General features: G+C 32.4%; 1 protein-coding gene and 1 pseudogene across 2 annotated transcripts; one reads left to right on the forward strand and one right to left on the reverse strand.

Moving 5' to 3' along the window:
* Positions 1 to 10,123: 10,123 nt before the first annotated feature.
* LOC139490116 (putative nuclease HARBI1) lies at positions 10,124 to 11,121 on the forward strand (annotated as a pseudogene).
* A 16-nt stretch (positions 11,122 to 11,137) lies between these two features.
* LOC139528742 (uncharacterized) lies at positions 11,138 to 17,139 on the reverse strand. Of its 2 annotated transcripts, XM_071324900.1 has the most exons (6): positions 16,874 to 17,135; positions 16,078 to 16,223; positions 15,643 to 15,862; positions 14,732 to 14,925; positions 14,421 to 14,487; positions 11,279 to 12,583 (listed from the first exon to the last, which is right to left on the reverse strand). In XM_071324900.1, the coding sequence occupies exons 1-5, from the start codon at positions 16,926 to 16,928 to the stop codon at positions 14,470 to 14,472; spliced, it is 633 nt and encodes a 210-aa protein (XP_071181001.1). In that variant the 5' UTR covers positions 16,929 to 17,135; the 3' UTR covers positions 11,279 to 12,583; positions 14,421 to 14,469. The 2 variants fall into 2 exon arrangements, with proteins under 2 accessions (XP_071180991.1, XP_071181001.1); XM_071324890.1 differs by lacking the exon at positions 14,421 to 14,487 and having other exon boundaries at positions 11,138 to 12,583; positions 16,874 to 17,139.
* Between the last annotated feature and the right edge of the window lie 1,651 nt (positions 17,140 to 18,790).

The following is an 18,790-nucleotide window of genomic DNA, read 5'->3' on the forward strand; positions in this document are numbered from 1 at the left end:
CTTATTTATAAAATTTAAAGAAAGATGAGTTTAATTACATCAGTTTAAAGATGTCTGATTGGGGATGAAAAATCTTTGTATTGTTCATAATAAAATATTAAAATATAAAATGACATACAGTCATGGTTAAATTTAATAGAAACCTATAGGTGTACAATGGAACCTAAAATTATACCATAGCTATCTATGGTATAATTTTCACAATTATACCATGTTTTTGTTGTACAAGGTATTCAAAAGATAAAAATGTCAAGACCTGGCTGTGGCCGCCTGATTTTTTTTTTTATAGAAACAACAAAGTCAGTGTGGGACCACTAAGCTTAACTGCCTGCTTTGCACCAGCTGATATAAATGAATGCTTAGGGTGAGAAGCGAACCCACATACACCAACTCTGCTGTCCTATATTTTAAATGAACCAAGATTCGCTCCCAGAAACAAACAAACAAAGTTTGAAAAAAATGTTGATTTTCGGTTATTAAAATGTAAACTTGGATTGTATTTTCATAGGCTCCACAGTACAGCTACATTTACATGAATCACACCTAACCGTTTGGCAAGGCGGGTTAGTTTTTTAGGGGGTGGAGGGGACAGAAAGCACACTTCCTTTAACGAACTTCAAATATGGTAAACACAAAACCTATTTTTTTAGTATTTTCAAATGTTGGCTTGCTTTACCATAACCCCCACTTTCAAAGTCTTTAATCCACACCCGATTTATTAGACACTGCTGACATCTATACTTTAATGATGCTACTCTACGTATGACCGTTAAAATTAGATACTCTAAACAGGAACATATTTGTGTAAGATATACTGTTTTCAGCTAAATGAGCTATTTCTTTTTGTTTAAATTATATCGTCGCATGTCATGTGAATTTAATCGTGAACATTTTGAAATCCCGTTTAATTATTGTACGCCATGGGCTTCTGGTTTCAAGAAAAAAAGTTGAATAAATCATACAAACTCTTAGACAGATTCTCGTGAAATTCATTTCCACAAAATCATTAACATAAAAAAAAATGAAAACATTTGGAACATTTTGAAAACAAATAAAACTAGAGGCTCTCAAGAGCCTGTGTCGATCACCTGTATTTACTGATGTTTGGAAATCATGTAAAATAAAGTTAAGATAAAAATCAATCTAATTAAAATATTGATCTCTGATAACGTTATACTACTCATATGTAGTATAACGTAATCAGAGATCAATATTTTAATTAGATTGAATAAAAATATAATTAATAGTATTAGATATTGGATATAATTAGATACTATAATGATACCTTTAGGTAGATAACAAAAAAAACCTGCAAAATTTCCGTAAAATTTCTAACTTAGGGCCTGCAACTCAACAAGGGTTGTCGGATCATCCGAAAATTTCAAGGCAGATAAATCCCATTTCTGATGAACATTTTTGCCACCTGTCAGATTTGCTCTAAATTCTTTAGTTCGCTTCTCTCTACGAGAGAAGCTCTACTGTGATAGTCGAGTTTGACATATTTATAGACCCTCATTGATAGGATTTCAACCTCCTGTGCATCCATGGACAAAAGATGAACAATAGATACCTGACAATAATTTAAACTGTGTACCGGAGTATCAAGCAAAACTCAACTGTTTGTTAATTTTATCATCTTTTGCTGGGACGAATAAAGTGCACTGCAAAATCCAGTTAAGTTATGAACTTTCTGAATTATACAATGCATTTGCATTCTGAGGATTTCTTTTTGTCGAGTATCAAGTATCGAGTAACAAAACGTGAGTATCGAGCTATAAAAAGTGAGTATCGAGTTACAAAAAGCGAGTAGCGAGTAACAAAAAGTGAGTATCGAGTTATAAAAAGTGAGTATCGAGTTATAAAAAGTGAGTAGCGAGTAACAAAAAGTGAGTAGCGAGTATAAAAAGTGAGTAGCGAGTTATAAACAGTGAGTAGCGAGTAACAAAAAGTGAGTAGCGAGTTATAAAATGTGAGTAGCGAGTAACAAAAACCGAGTATCGAGTTATAAAAAGTGAGTAGCGAGTAACAAAAAGCGAGTATCGAGTTATAAAAAGTGAGTAGCGAGTAACAAAAGGTACTTATCATTTTTATATCAGCGCATCATAGTTCATTGCAAAGGATATTCATTTTAATTCATTAATTTAAATTCATATATTTTGTTTGCCATTTTGAAAGAACTAATGTTAAAGTAATATACTAAAATACATATCATTCTTATAAATGCAGTACGACTGTGCAAGACCCCCATGTGTGTTTAAGTTTGCTTACGCCCATTTCGTTGTGTCACAGCCAACTACCTTACCCCTAGATGATCATGTGTCTATATTAAACTATAAACAGAGACATCTTTATTAAAATAGTACGTCAGCTTGAAATTTCCAATAAGTATAAAAAAAATAATGAAAATAATAGTGAAAACCTATCTGTAAAATACACCTTTTCTTTACAATTAAGGAACTGAAAATAGATACAAGGAAAGAATTTTACTTTTCAAATTAAATTTTGAATTTGTAAACTTATGACAAAGTTTATAATATGTTATCCTCAATTGGAACTTTAAATAGTAATTTTTTGGATTCAAAACCTATGACTGTAATTTTTGCTCTAGTAATGATATAGGTGATGAATTTCATTACTTGTTCCATTGTGAAAGAATACTTTTATAACCATACCATAACGCTTGTTTGGAGATGAATTAAAATTGAGAATGGAAATGGGGAATGTGTCAAAGAGACAACAACCCGACCAAAGAACAGACAACAGCAGAAGGTCACAAACAGGTCTTCAATGCAGAGCGAAATTCCCCAGACCAGGAGACGTCCTTCAGCTGGCCCATAAACAAATATCTATACTACATGAACTAGTTCATTGCTAATGAACACCATACTCAACTCCTAATTGTACACAAGAAACAAAAATTAAAAATAATACAAGTCTAATTAGTATTCTTCTTGACATGCTAGTGCTTTGTATTGGAAAACGAAACAACATAACTCCGGGGAGGACTGAGGCTATAATTTCAATTTGTATATTGGTGTTTGAATAAAAGATTTTTCATAATTACACTTTGTATTTTTATGAATAAATTTACAAATTAGCTAATTATGGGAATATTTATCAAAACGTTAATCAATAATCCAGGAAACATACACTATATCTGTATTAGTTTTGTTAAAAAATGCATATTAATATTGGTAGTAAGGACCTACATGTAGTTCTTAATTGAGATCCTCATCAGATATCCCTGGCCATATATTTTCCTTTTTGTCATATAAAGAAATGCTCGAATTTAATATGTACGTACGGGAAACAAGGAACATTATCCCCAGACAAAAAAAAAATGATTCTAAATACATAGATATAGGAAAATGTGGTATATGAGTGCAATGAGACAGACTCTCCATCCAAGTAACAATTTATAGAGGTAAATCATTGTAGGTAAAAAAAAACCAGTATTCAACACGGAGCCTTGGTTCACACCGAACAACAAGCTACACGTTCATAAAAGATGAATTTTATTACAAAGGATAATCATCATGAATTATACTGGAATTGTCCTTTGACCTCACTGATATTAATATGTTTATGTGTTGATCTGTGATGGGTATATATGTTAATGAAATCCTTCACCGAATACGGGACCACAATATTACTAGTGGTAGACCCCAATGTTCAACAGTCTTCAATGTCTACCAAATATGGGCTGTCAAAAAAAAAAATGCTAACATTCCAATTTTCAATAACAGTTAACAGCAAATATATTATCACAAAAACAGATAACAAAAACCCTAATAGTCCAATAACAGCTAACAATGAATAAGACAATAACAGCTAACAGCAAATATATTTTCAGAATAACAGATAACAAAGAATCCATTTGGCCCATAACAGCATAACAGTTAAACCCCTTGCCCCCCTCTTTGGTTGCCAATGAGACATATCTCCATCCATGACAAAATCTCTACAATGTAAGCAATTATAGGTCACAGTACAGCCTTCAACATGGAGCATTGGCTTGTGCCGCAAAGTAAGCTGTAACCCCCCCAACTTCACATGTAAAACAATTCAGATGAGATTAAACAACACCCAGATTTAAATACGAAATCATCAATGTTAAAACATGTATATATGAATTACAGTAACAAGAGACAACAAAAATCATAGATTTCTTACTTGGAACAGGTAAGTTAGGAAACCGTATATATATTTAGGGAGGTTAAAAGTATGTGCAGGATCTGTCCCTTTCCTCTAACATAGGACAGTGGCATTACCGGTACAGCACAACATAAGAACAACAAAGTAAAACTCTGAAGAGAACAGCTTTTAAGTTTTAACTCATCGGGTCGATACTAAGCAAACTATAAACAAATAATCAGGTTAGATGACGAAATAAAAACATTTATCCTGATTTAGAGTAATTTATAAATAAAGTAAAATGACTATCCTTTGCAATGAATTCATATAAAATAGCAAGGTATCAAATTGTATTGAAAGCCTTCAGAATTAGTAAGTTATGAAAAGGGAAACAAACCATGAGATGATCATTCGTTGAAAAACCAAAAATATAAATGGTAGCTTTTGTTACTCGATACTCACTTTTTATAACTCGATACTCGCTTTTTGTTACTCGATACTCACTTTTTATAACTCGCTACTCGCTTTTTGTTACTCGCTACTCACTTTTTATAACTCGCTACTCACTTTTTATAACTCGATACTTGCTTTTTGTTACTCGCTACTCACTTTTATAACTCGATACTCGCTTTTTATAACTCGCTACTCACTTTTTGTTACTTGCTCCTCACTTTTTATAACTCGATACTCGCTTTTTGTTACTCGCTACTCACTTTTTATAACTCGATACTCACCTTTCATAACTTGATACTCGCTTTTTGCAACTTGATACTTGCTACTCGACTAAAAGTAAATCTCTTGAATTCTAGTCATCTAGGGCATGCTATGCCTTAAAATTTTTCCAGATGCACAGGTTTGTCTGTACTCAAGAGTAAATTTTGAGGTGAAAATGCAGCCATTTTAGCCAATGGGTACACATGAACCTTAAGTTAAACCCTGCCATGATGCTAACGCCGCCGACGTAATACCAATATACCACCAATTTTATTTTTATTTTGTATAAATTGAGTAAACTTCCTCATATAGATGAAGGATTCAAGTAGTTTTGACCGTTTTGTGACCCTATTAAGCATTATGTATAAGTTTCATAACATTTAATTGAGGCAAACTAAAGTTAAAGAACGGAAACAACAAATTTAGCATTTTTCCTATCTAAAGGCTCCTTGTTGATCGCCAGCTATATACCTCTTGTTTCTCTGTTGGAACGCTTTTGAATGACGTATAAGGTAGCAATACACAGTAAGGAGTTTGGTTTCGTATTTTGGACCCAGTGGATATGAAATAAAATTCATTTTAGACAGCTGAGTACTAATTTAGCCTTCAAATACGGTAAATAAGAACATGGAGATTATTTTTTACATGTTTTATGGCCTAGTTACTGTTTGACTCTCCGTATTTTCATAGCTAGACTGGCCATATAGGTCCGGAAATTAATGTAAACAAATGTTTACAAACGCTTTTTTTCCACACGAAGTATTTTGGCATTTACGTCCTCCGTAACCCCTCTAATGGTTAATGCGGGACATACTGTCTGTAACCATTTTATTCCTCTTTGTATAGCTATAGGCTGTATACATGTTTATCTCTTGTTTCTCTGTTGGTTCGCTTTTGAATGACGTATAAGGTACACATGTACCAGTTTTGTCATTCAGTGTCATTCAGTCTCATGTGGAGAGTTGTCTCATTGGCAATCATACCACATCTTCTTTTTTATATTAAGTTAAGAAACACATGTACATGTAGCAATACGTTAGCTTTCGAATGAGTCATAAGGTATAATCTGTTATTAGGGGCTGAAGGGTCGCAGCAGTCCATTCCATTATTCAAAATATCCATTTCATTATTCAAAATTGGCTATTTCTTAATTTCACGCGTATTTTGGCATTTAAATCTCCGTAACCCCTCTGATGGTCATTGCGGCACAATCGACATGTTATAGCTATAATCAGAGGATTAAGAATAGCAAAGATCTTGTGAAAATAAAAAAGACAATGTTTAGTATTTTAATTTTTATATATGTTTTGGTATTCAGGTCGTCCATACATTAAACCAAGGAATTTCTGATAAAAATTGTTAGGAAAACCCACTAGGTTATCCCCCGAAACAAAATAAATAAATTAAAAAGATCCGGCATTATTTCACATAGTATTTTGATTTATTTCTTACAAAATTGTATATTAATTTGAAAATTAGTTAGATCATACGAAAATGACGAATTATGAAATACGGGATATAGTGTCACAGTCAAATAATATAATTACATTTCATGATTCACTTTTCAATTTGAATGCTGAAATTTAAAATATTTCATTTTTCGTTATTCAACATTTAACGTTGAATAGTGAATAATGAACTATTTCATTATTCATTATTGAATTTTGAATAATGGAAAATGAATAATGGACGTACTTAAGTTCAGTGCGGTATTTGTATGGATTATATGGAGAAAAACAGCATTATGTGATCAGAAGCTAATCTAAGTTATAGAATTGAAAACAAAATGCGAGAAGATAGCTTTAAGAAAATGCTTTGAGAATATCAATAGATACAATAGGGTCACCGTGCGTTTTTCTGCTAAAATTTAAGATTGCAAAAGTTCATGTAGATTATTTCAAAAATGCACTATGTCCCCTAAAAATGCCAATTTAAAAACATTAAAAATTAAACAAATAAAATCTACGTTTGTAAAAATATTAATATTTATCAGTTGAATTTTGTTATAACCATTAAGTTTTTCTGTATCTATTATAATTTTCAAGATAGTAGGCTTACAATTTGTCATTTTATGGCAATTAATCCTATATTAAAATGGGAAATGAGTCCATGGAACACAGATAATGCCCCCGCTCGCATATTACTTTAGAAAGGGACATAACTTGATAACGACAAAAGTGACACTACCCACATGTGTACTTGATCTAACTTATACACAAGTTTCAAAAAAATTGCTTAAGGCCGTTAGTTTTCTCGTTTGAATTGTTTTACATTGTCATTTTGAGGCCTTTTATAGCCGACTATGCGGTATGGGCTTTGCTCATTGTTGAAGGCCGTACGGTGACCTATTGTTGTTAATTCCTGTGTCATTCAGTCTCATGTGGAGAGTTGTCTCATTGGCAATCATACCACATCTTCTTTTTTATATTAAGTTAAGAAACACAAACGATAAAGTCAGTATTTTCCCCATTTATATAGCATGTATAGGGCATAAGAGGAAAAGTGAGGCCATACAAATTCATACTTGACCTGTGTTTTGTGGTATACTCATTGCGTATAAGCTTCATGCCATTTTTTTTAAGGCAAACTGCAGTTAAAGAACGGATATAAAAAGTTCAGCAGTTTTTCCATTTCCAAACTCTAGAGCGGTAAAAGTGACTCCATCAAAATTCAAACTTGATCTGGAATGTGTGGTAATAAGCATTGCGTTTAAGTTCCATAACATTGGTTTGGGGCGAACTATAGTTAAAGAATAGAAACCAATTTCGGACGTCATCTGACAGTTTTGACAATTGGTAGAGCTCAACATCCTGCTGTTGTCAGATTTTCTCTCTTTTTCATGGTTTTCAAGACAAAACTTTAATTTTACCCCGTATGTTCTATTTCAGTCATGTTGGCCATCTTAGTTGGTAGGTGAGGTAATCAGACATATTTCTTTTTAAATAAGATACCCTAATGATGATTTTTCGAAGTTCAAAATAAAACCTGCAAAACTATGCACGTTTTTATATCGGACATAAAGCAAAATCAGCGGACAAAAAGCAAAACGGACCAAAAGCAACGGACAAAAAGCAAAAGTGTCGGACAAAAAGCAAAATTATCGGACAAAAAGCAAATCGGACAAAAAGCAACGGACAAAAAGCAAAAGTGTCGGACAAAAAGCAAAATTATCGGACAAAAAGCAAAACGGACAAAAAGCAAAAGTGTCGGACAAAAAGCAAAATTATCGGACAAAAAGCAAAAGCGGACAAAAAGCAAATTGCGGACAAAAAGCATCGTATCAGCCGCACGTTGAACTGTAAATGTTTACTTTTTACAAATTATGACTTGGAGGGAGAGTTATATCATTGGTACTCGTACCACATCGTCTTACATCTAATAACTCATGAACAGTAAAAGTGACGCCACCCAATATCGAACTTGATCTGTATGTTTGGGTAATTATCATTGCATATACATGTATTAACATTGAATATACATGTATTAACATTGAATATACATGTATTGACATTGAATATACATGTATTGACATTGAATGTACATGTATTAACATTGCATATACATGTATTAACATTGCATATAAGGTTTATAACATTTGATTCAGACAAATTTATTCAAGAGAATGGGAACTTAAAATTCATAGAATTTCTTTAATAGTAATACCAGATAGGTGGCATGGTATTGTCTGTTTCTGTCATATACTCATCAGAAAAAGTAGTTCAAATACAAATTCAACAACGATTCTACTAAGGAGTGTCTATAATTGGAGGAAGGGGTTTTCATTTCTGTAGGCTATGTACAGATGTAGGCCTCATGTTGAAATTTTAGAATTGCCACACTATTGCTGATGAGAGAGGCAAGTTTTCTTATTTCTGTAGCCTGTCCTACTGTATCAACTATGTAGTAGACCTATAAAAAAAGAATAATTTATACTTTCAAAGTTAAAAAGTCAATAAAAAAGAAAATGTCCATACCATACGAAATAAATCATTATAACAGGTAATATACAGTATAAACACCTTTTTATAGTACTATGCTCAGGCTTATTTTACTTTTTTCCCTCTTTGTAATTGTTATTTCTATATATGTTATGATATAAACTCATTGTTTGGTGAACATAATCATTTTAAAACTAAATAATTGAATGTCATATTAGTAATTTGTTTGTATTGGGATACAGAGTAATCTGTCTTGATTTTTGATAATTCTTAAAATCCATGTAAAAACTATTTGCTTGAAAACAGACCTACACATTGACAGTTAATAAAAAAAAAAATATAACACCACACACCCGTAGAACTCTTAAAAAGGCACATTTTGTGATTCTACAATAAATCTTAAGAATTTCATGGATTTATGACATACCCGTAGCTAGGGGGGGGGGGGGGGGAGTTCGACGAACCCCCCCTTGAAAACAAATAATGACTGTCAACGTTCTGTTCGAGTTGTGACGGTTAAAGTCGAGTTTTTGAGACCAACGAACCCCCCTTTGGAAATTCCTGGCTACGGGCCTGGACAATGAAATCAACAGATCAAGGCTTCTAAAGAAAAATTAATGATATATACAGCAAATGTACATGAAAAAACGTTCTATCCATCTTTAATACAGCAACTCAACAACACAAGTTACCCAACACATCCAGTTGTCAACATGTACATACTGCTGTTTAACAATATTGACAAGGGTCTATACAATACCTATAAAGTACAAGTATTTAAAGCCCAAAATTACCATTCAAAAAAAATGTAACAAAATATAAGAATTCTAATAGAAACAAAAAACAAAAAAAAACATCTTCACATAAATCATGATCATCAAATATTTATCATGTTTACAGTTTTCATATTCCATGTCAATTGGTCACATGTGCAGAGTTGTTTCATAGGCAATTATACCACATCTTCTTATTTTTATATGAACTTACATAAGGTCAAAGTATTTTTAAAATGTGTTGTTTCACAACTGCATTTACTTAAACTTGTAGCTTTAAAATGTTGAGAATTTCAAAGTGGATATGAAAGTTGACTCATTGACACTCATGCCACATCTTCCTATACATATTTGATGTTAACAAATGCATTGTTTTTTGCAGGTGATCGCTGCAGACTTACAGAAAATGCTATTCCTTCTGTGTTTGAATTTATGAAGACATGTTATGAAGAGTCTTCAAGAGCAAAAAGGTTTAAAAGTAGATCTGATACTTCACTAGCAATTAACACCACATTTAATTAATGATGATTCTATAGATGTCCAATATGAAACTGAAATTGAAACAACAAAAGAAGCTCAAAGAGTCCTGGCATTATATTCAATCTTAATGAATCCTCACAGCAAAGCAAAAATATCCAATGTGACATTCCATCATTTGGTAAATTTTCAATAGAATCGTTCAAAGAAGATAACAAAATTATCAACTATTATACTGGTTTTCAAGATTTTGACCATTACATGATGTTTTTTCATTGCCTTGGACCAAGTGCATTTGATCTTGAATTTAAGTGTACTTTACTCAATCCTATTGATCAACTTTTTATGACTTTAATCAAACTAAGACAAAACAAAGAGGATATTGAGTTGTCAATGCTATTTCAAGTCTCACAATCCACAGTTTCTAGGATCATCATCACTTGGATTAATTACCTGTATTTTCAGCTTAAAGAAATTAACATTTGGCCTTCTCAAGAAATAATAAAAGAAACCATGTCTAGTGATTTCTCTAAACAATTTCCCAAAACCAGAGTGATAATGGATGCTACCGAAATACCTATAGAAAGACCATCAAATGTAGAGTCTCAGAGTGCTACCTGGTCTAATTATAAACACAAGAACACACTAAAGGCCATGATTGGAAGCAGTCCACGATGTGCTTTAACTTTTATATCAGATTCATATGGCGGTTCTGCGTCTGACAGGCAAATTATTGAGAAGTCCAATCTACTTGACCCTGCATCATAATCTTTTGAAAAAGGTGATTTCATTATGTCAGACAGGGGTATACTTGTGCAAGATCTATTTGCAAATCAAGGGGTTCAAGTTAACATACCAAATTTCTTGAAAGGTAAATCTCAGTTAGTCATCCAGCTGAAGTTCTTCATGATAGAAGGGTTGCTTCAAAGCGAATACACATAGATAGAGTTATAGGTTTAACAAAAAGTTTTAAAATATTAAAACATGGAATTTGTAAGTCAAAGCTGCAATTGGGTTCAAGAATTGTTTTTATTTGTTTTGCAATTTCAAATTTCAGAAAAAATATTGTACACAGAAATGCATGATGTTTTGAAAACACAATGTGACTTTATACATTTATTTCCCTTGAAAAAAAAGATCACACAAAGTAAATAATATAACTATATTATGTAAAGCCCAAATGATAAAAGTTAAAATTATTCAAACAACTTAAAACTGGTATATTTATCACTAAATAAAAATTTTATAGCATCAATTTATTTGTTTTTAATAAATGAAACTTGTAAAGTTACATGTTTGAGATTCTAGCATGTACGTCAAAAATTAGTATTGACTGGTTTATACAAATATTGCATGTTATATTAATTATCTTGCATTTCAAAATTGTTTAATACATACTGAATAATTGGGATTAGCAAATTAAAGAATTAGCTCTTCAATTATATAAGGTAATAATTTATTTCTTCTTTCATTTTATATAATTATTTTGCTTGATCCAGTTAGTCATTCTTAACCTTAAAAAGTATAATGGGATAACAGTTCAATCAATGGAATTAAAAGAGTTATCTGTCCCTTTTTGTGTGATTTTTTTTATCATTCTGGTTGATTTTATAGGTAGAAACTTTAAATAAAAATATAAACCGTCATAGTACAAACAACTTAAAGATATTTGTTTAATAAGAAAAAATACATGTATGTTAAAGGAGCAATTAATTTTTAAATCAAATCAGTATTTTAGAAAAATAATCTTGTACATGTTTTTTTCATTCTCAATTTTATCAAATTACAAATTGAATACTGTAACCATACAAATTGATTAACTAGATGTTACCAGTGAATATGTATTGAAAGTATTACTTTGTTTTAATTGAATTTCATATGATTTTTACTACAAATTTACAATGTTGAAGCAACATATGGTCTGAAAACTCTTTGGTAAAATGACTCCAGTGTTGGAACAAGACCGTTATTACAATACTCCTCATTAAGGCTGATTTTTTGTACAAACAAATCACATAATGTATAAACAACAAAGTAACATAGAGATCTTTTGGTGACAAAAAGCTGCCCTTGAATTTGATCATAATAATTACTGCTCTCTTTCAAAACAATATTGCCATTACTATCCATCTGTAAAAATTTGAAATTTGGACCAGGCTTAAAATCCTCATTTCTTCCATTGTAGGGGCATTTAATTTCAACAATTGATTTACCATCCTCTAAAATGGCATCCGGTGAAGCACCTAGGAAAGATATATCAATACTGACATAAAAACCACATCTTTTAGTATTCTTATCAAATTTTAAATTGAAAGCTTTCAATGCTTTAGCTTCATAGTTTTTGCCATGACTAAGTGCCTTGCTCTGAATATTTAAGCCATAAAAAAGTGAATGACAAAATTTGTTAGTGTTCCGTCTTGAAGTGACTTTACAAATCTCTCCGAAGGTAGATGCTGTCAGTCTCCATCTTCTTTCTTCTAACCACTTGGGACTGCAACTTTGTAGGCGGGTAGACCTCTCAATCAAATCCACATCTGATTGTGTTACCTATATGAAAACAAAATATTATTCTGATTGATTGATTCTAATATTAAGAACTGGTAAATTAAGAGAAGAAAAACTTTACATAATTTAATTTAGTGTACTCCTTTTTGAAAATAATTGTTTATACATTGTACATATCTAAATTTAAGTAAGACTTCAAATAGTTACCAACGTAAAACTATCTAAAGCATTTTCAAGAACACTAGAACACACCCGCGAAATCGCGGGCATATTCAGCTTGTGAACGGTTGAAGGATTATGTTTGTAAAAGATAATTATGTATCTTAGAGAATTTCAGAAAAGCCGGTATCAAAAGCCCTCTCCCTTTTTCCAAAGTTCGATATTTGTTTCCTTTCTGTTAAATTCAACTATTTTCGTGTTTCTGGCCTCAGACCACAATTATTCTTCTCCTTTGCTACAATGCATCTTTTGGTAAAAGTCAAATTAAATTAAAAATTTGCACCGCTTCAAACATGAAATAAATGTAACTACTTATATACAATGTTTAGACCATTATTAGCCTAATAAAATATGCTTCTAGGACAATCAGATCCATCAGTGCTTTTTCTTTTGAGAGCCTTATTAACATGCCAATGGTAGGATACGAATCTTGTATAAATGACTAAGGCCGACTAAGGCTAATTTGAGGGATGGTCGGAGAGGTCCTGATCCCGAAATCCGGGTCTTAAAAACATGAAATCCCGAAATGCAGAATTTAAAGAAATTCATATCCCGAAATACCGAAATCGAAAACTATATTCCCGGATCCCGTAATGATCAATCCCCAAATCCCGAGCTTAAAAACAACCGATCCAGAATTCCCGAAAAAGGTCTTGCCTCCCTCTAGTCTCTATCCTACTTGCATTTTCGCCAAATCACTACTTTCACTTTCAACAATAAATTTTTATGCTCATTTATGTGCATTATGTTTTCTAGTCTGTACATCCGTGCGTTCGTTCGTTCGTTTGTGACGTCCATCCGTCTGTCCCGCTTCAGGTTAAAGTTTTCGGTCGAGGTAGTTTTTGATGAAGTTGAAGTCCAATCAACTCGAAACATAGTAAATACAGTGCCGAGGTGGCATCATTGTACTATGGACACATTCTTGTTTCCACATGTTTTACTTATTTTAATATACATGCAACTGGTATGACCCCTTAAATAGTAAACATTTCAAAGAAAACAGTAGACAGAATACAGAGAGGATCTATATATCAAAGTAGCATAGTCGTAGTTTACATGTAGATAAAACGCGTAAAATAATTGTCCTCTCTTAGGAGGTATAATAGTTGTGGTTCTTGCGATCTAAACACCATGATATGGAGAACGTTCTGATTGGCTTATTTATTTTTCGATTTTTGTTATCTATCATACGATTGGTTGTTTTAAACCGGAAGTCTTATCTATGACTAAAAGTCAATCTGATGACGGAATCAATATCCGGACTCCTTTTTTGTCGTTTTTCTCCAAAAATAACTCAATCTGAATAATCATAAGAATGGATGACAAATGTGACTATGCATGTTACCGATAGAACACAGAGGCATGGTGATTAATAACTCGTGGAAGGAAGAGAAGCGACACACAAAATGAGGTCTTCTCGTTTAATAGTATAGATAATAGGAAAGCTTAATGACAATATTAACAACCCTTTCTTATTTCGTCTGTTAAGCATTAGGTAAATTTATACAACATATGAATAATTGATGAACTTCATGCATCCTTATGTCATTTTTCCTTGGCAACTTTAATTTACATTTTTAGTATAGTTCTAGGACAAAAGGGAATAACTCAATTTTTGAACAAAACTGTGATCCAAATCTATTAAACCAGTTTTTAATACCTTATTTGCTCTATCAATCCAATGCTCAGTTAAAGGCATGGTACAATAATCATGATTTAGCTGCTGCCTGAAAATAATATAAACAATGAAGTGATTTATGATATAAATGGAAGAAATGAAATTTATGAATATATTTAATGTTGTTAATATGAGGGTCAGTGTTTATTATACAGATTGTACATACAGATTAATGAATTTACCAATATAGATATATATATAATATATGATATGTTATATTTATTGTATTATTTATTCTGTTAAACTGTTAATGTTGATATATTTATACAATTATAATAAACAATCACACTTACCTGAATATCAGCTTTTTCATACAGGTATCTTATGGACAAGTCCATTGAAGATACACTGCAGAAGTTCGTAACTGTGTTTTTGATGTGGTCATTGTAACACGGGCAGTTTCTGTATTTCAATGGTCTGGGGTCAGCCAGATAAACTGGTGCAAGTTTTCTCTTGGTTGGTAACTTTTCTGCTTTCACTGGAGACCCTTAAAAGAACAGAAGTAAACTGCAAAGATGCATTTTACTATGCAACAAATTATCTGGAAGGTACTTTTTAGCTAGTTAATTGGTAGCATTTATCATACAGTTTTTTGTACCCAAACCAGGAATACAGATTCATGTTGTGGTCCATTTTGTATTAAATGGTGCTTATATGTCAATGCATCTTGGTAAATACAATTTATACATTGTAGTCAGATGGTTGTCATTTGCTGGTGTGGTTCATAGGTGTTACTTTTTTATATAGATTATTGGACTGTTGGTTGTCATGTTTAAATAGTTTTACAATAGTAATTTGTGTGGCCATTTATAGCTTGCTTTTCCATGTGAGCTAAGGCTCCATGTTGAAAACTGTCTTTTATATTGTTACTTGGATTGAGTATTGACTCATTGACCATGATGACACTCATACCACATCTTCTATTTTATACTGCAGATCTTAGTTGGTAATTAAATATGCTAGAACAGGGGAAATATGTCAATCTAACATACACTTCACAATTTAATAACTGTCTTCAAGTTAAGAATGTGAAAAAAGTTATAAAGTAGGTAATTGAAATTTATAAAAAGGGTAAGTTTTAGCAAATTTCTGGTGATTAATGAGATTTTTGCTTAAACTGTTTCGTCCCTGCCAAGGGTACTCGTCAGGTGGCTTTAGGCTACCACTTCAGTTTTGCACAATGGAAATCACAAAAAATACATACCACTATATGATGATTTTGGCTTGGTAAACATCATCAAAGTGTCAGTACAAGACCTTCCTGTGTTTACATTGCCAGTTGTAATGAAATCACTTATCATTATTAGTACTGCTGCCACATGCTTGCAGGATCCATGTGGTCCCCTTCCAGCGGGACATTCACAGTGTGAGTTCAGTGGATCACCAGAGCTCTTTTCAAGTTTCAACCTGTAGTTGTAAGTTACCTAAAAACAAAACAAATTTTAAATTTGAATGACAGAAACAGAAGAAACAAAATTTTATTGTTGATCTTTTAGAGTGAAGCTGACATTTAAAAAATAATAAACAACTCAGACGTAGAAACAAATGTATCTTTCAAAATTAATAATTAGTGAAGATGCATGATAACTAAATATTTCTCCACTAAGATAAAGATAAGGAGCAGAAAGTGTAATGATACCTTTTTCTTCATAGCTGCTCCAACCACACCACTAACAAATATTCCATTATCATTTTTTAAAATAGAACAAGCTAAAACTCTATGGCTCTCAAACATCAGTTGCCCCTTTGTCATAGATTGCAGGTCACCACTATACACATTGTCCTCTAAAAGATAAACACTACATAATTTAATCAATTATAAGTATGATTTTCTAGTCCCTAGTTTTCTATGTGAAGTTTTGTTAGTGATATTTGTCCTTTTTATGCCCCACCTACGATAGTAGAGGGGCATTATGTTTTCTGGTCTGTGCGTCCGTTCGTCCGTCCGTCCGTCCTTCCGTTCGTCCGTCTGTCCCGCTCCAGGTTAAAGTTTTTGGTCAAGGTAGTTTTTGATGAAGTTGAAGTCCAATCGACTTCAAACTTAGTACACATGTTCCCTATGATATGATCTTTCTAATTTTATTGCCAAATTAAAGTTTTTACCCCAATTTCACGGTCCACTGAACATGGAAAATGATGGTGCGAGTGGGGCATTCGTGTACTGAGGACACATTCTTGTTTTTTTATAATTTATTTTTGGCTATGGTATATATTTTTTTTACTTAAATTTTTTTTGCTTCTGTTTCTTTATAACTTCCGAGTTCCCCCTTTGTGTCTTCATTCTCATGCTTCTCTTTTTAATACTTAAATGTGAAGGTATATTTATACAGTTGTAATAATTTGGATGCAAAAAGATTGTATAGGTACAAAAAAAAACACAGTTATAAATCATTTGTGAAGATCATAAATAAACAGGGTTAACAACATGTACCTACCTGCCATCCTATACACGAAATAAGCCTCTATTTGCTCTAGTGATAATGTCCGCATGATAACCTTGTGCTCCTTCTTCAAATGTTTAAATCCTGAAACAGGCCATTCTACTTCCAATGGTTCTGGAGCATGGATAACAGGATTTTTAAAATTTTGATTTCTATCATATGCTCTTAATCTACAAAAGAAAAGCAAAAATGTGTTGTTTCAATTATTTGAGTAAAAAAAAAAATGAATAAAGGTGTTCTCAAGTGAATAATTACAAAATAATATTTTAGTACATTCTAAAATTACATTTATTGAATTAAAATACAAGACATTGGATAGTTGTCTCATTATGCAATCATATGACATCTGCTTATTTTTTTTTATGAATGTTTAAAGTATATTGATGTGAATTATTCAAATAAATAAAAACAGTAAGTACAAATAAAGAAAATATTTGAGAAGAAACACATGTATACATTTATTAAATGTAGCAGGGGCTAATTCTGTACTTAATATATACAGTGGGGAACATACATAATCACTGTATTTTTTATGAATGAGGGGACTAAATATTTGTTTACAATTTTTTCAATGGACAAAAGTATGAATCACAGGGTATGAAATTAGCAGGGGCCAGGCCAATGGCCCCTACAATTTGGCGTGGGCTACTTAAATTTATGCTTTTCTATATATTTGGGCTACACAAAATTAAGTTGAATAACATTCAAAAAGAGAAATGACTTTAAAATACATCTTTGCAAAATCGAGTTTTATATGAAATATATATACATGTAGCGATATGCATTAAAAACATGAAAATTGACAGACTTTCTCGCTGACTTTAGCAGGGTATTAGCCATGATAAGCTTCATTAAATAGAAACATTATATTTAAAAAGCTTTCAATAAGGTCTGCCTTTCTTCCTGTTCCAACTGCACCACGACTTGCCAGCTCATTCTTTAACTTTTTAAGAGGCCAGTACAAGTACTGATTGTTGACGTCCATTTGGTTATCTACGCGTGAATTAAGCGTTTCCGTGAAGTCAAGCGTTTCCGTGAAATCAAGCGTCCAACTAACCACCTATGGAACTGCAACGCCGCCTCTCGTGAAAAGTCGTGAATGATTCCTATTCTATCATGCCATGCTCTATGCTCATTTTAACATGGGTAGGCATTATATTTATAAATATTTTTAAATACCTCGCTAACGCTCGGTATAAAGATATTAGCAAATATAATGCCTACCCATGTTAAAATGAGCATAGAGCATGGCATGAAAGAATTATTTCTTATTTTTTTTGGGCTGTTCCGATCGTACTTCCACGTCATATTTTTTGGCGAATGAGCTACCCAACGTCATAGAACGTTGTCGTCAGAATATAGGCATTTTACGGGAAAATACACGCTTGTGAAACCGAAAATCATGACAACAAGGAAACGTAAGCAAACGATGCTAAAATGTGTTATAATAAGCCATTTTTGTATACATATACGACAGTTGACAATGTTTAAGTACAATTATTATTTAGATTCATCCAAACCTATCTGTCACTTATTCAGTTTGCTCCGATCTCTTACGTCAATCTAATTGTGCATTTATTTATGGGAACGGGAAATAATGCCTTCACCTATCTAGAGCGCTTCGATCCAAAACAAGTGCCGTATTTGTCCTACTAGAATCGGAATAATTCATGGGAGCTTGAATATATCGTGATTTTACCATGGGTTGTCCCTTTATGCCGATATTTTACTCCTCGCTATCGCTCAGGGTAAAATATTCGTTATAAAGGGCCAGCCCGTGGTAAAATCCCCTATGTGCTTGAAGACAGGATCCTGTGATATATATTAAAAAAATCTGAGATTTATGATAATATGGGGAGGGATGTTTGTTCTGCACTTGTAGCCAGGTCCAGATCGCCGTGTACCTTGATC

The sequence above is a fragment of the Mytilus edulis genome, chromosome 1 (assembly GCF_963676685.1).
Source record: "Mytilus edulis chromosome 1, xbMytEdul2.2, whole genome shotgun sequence".
In the NCBI taxonomy this organism is placed as follows: Eukaryota; Metazoa; Mollusca; class Bivalvia; order Mytilida; family Mytilidae; genus Mytilus; species Mytilus edulis.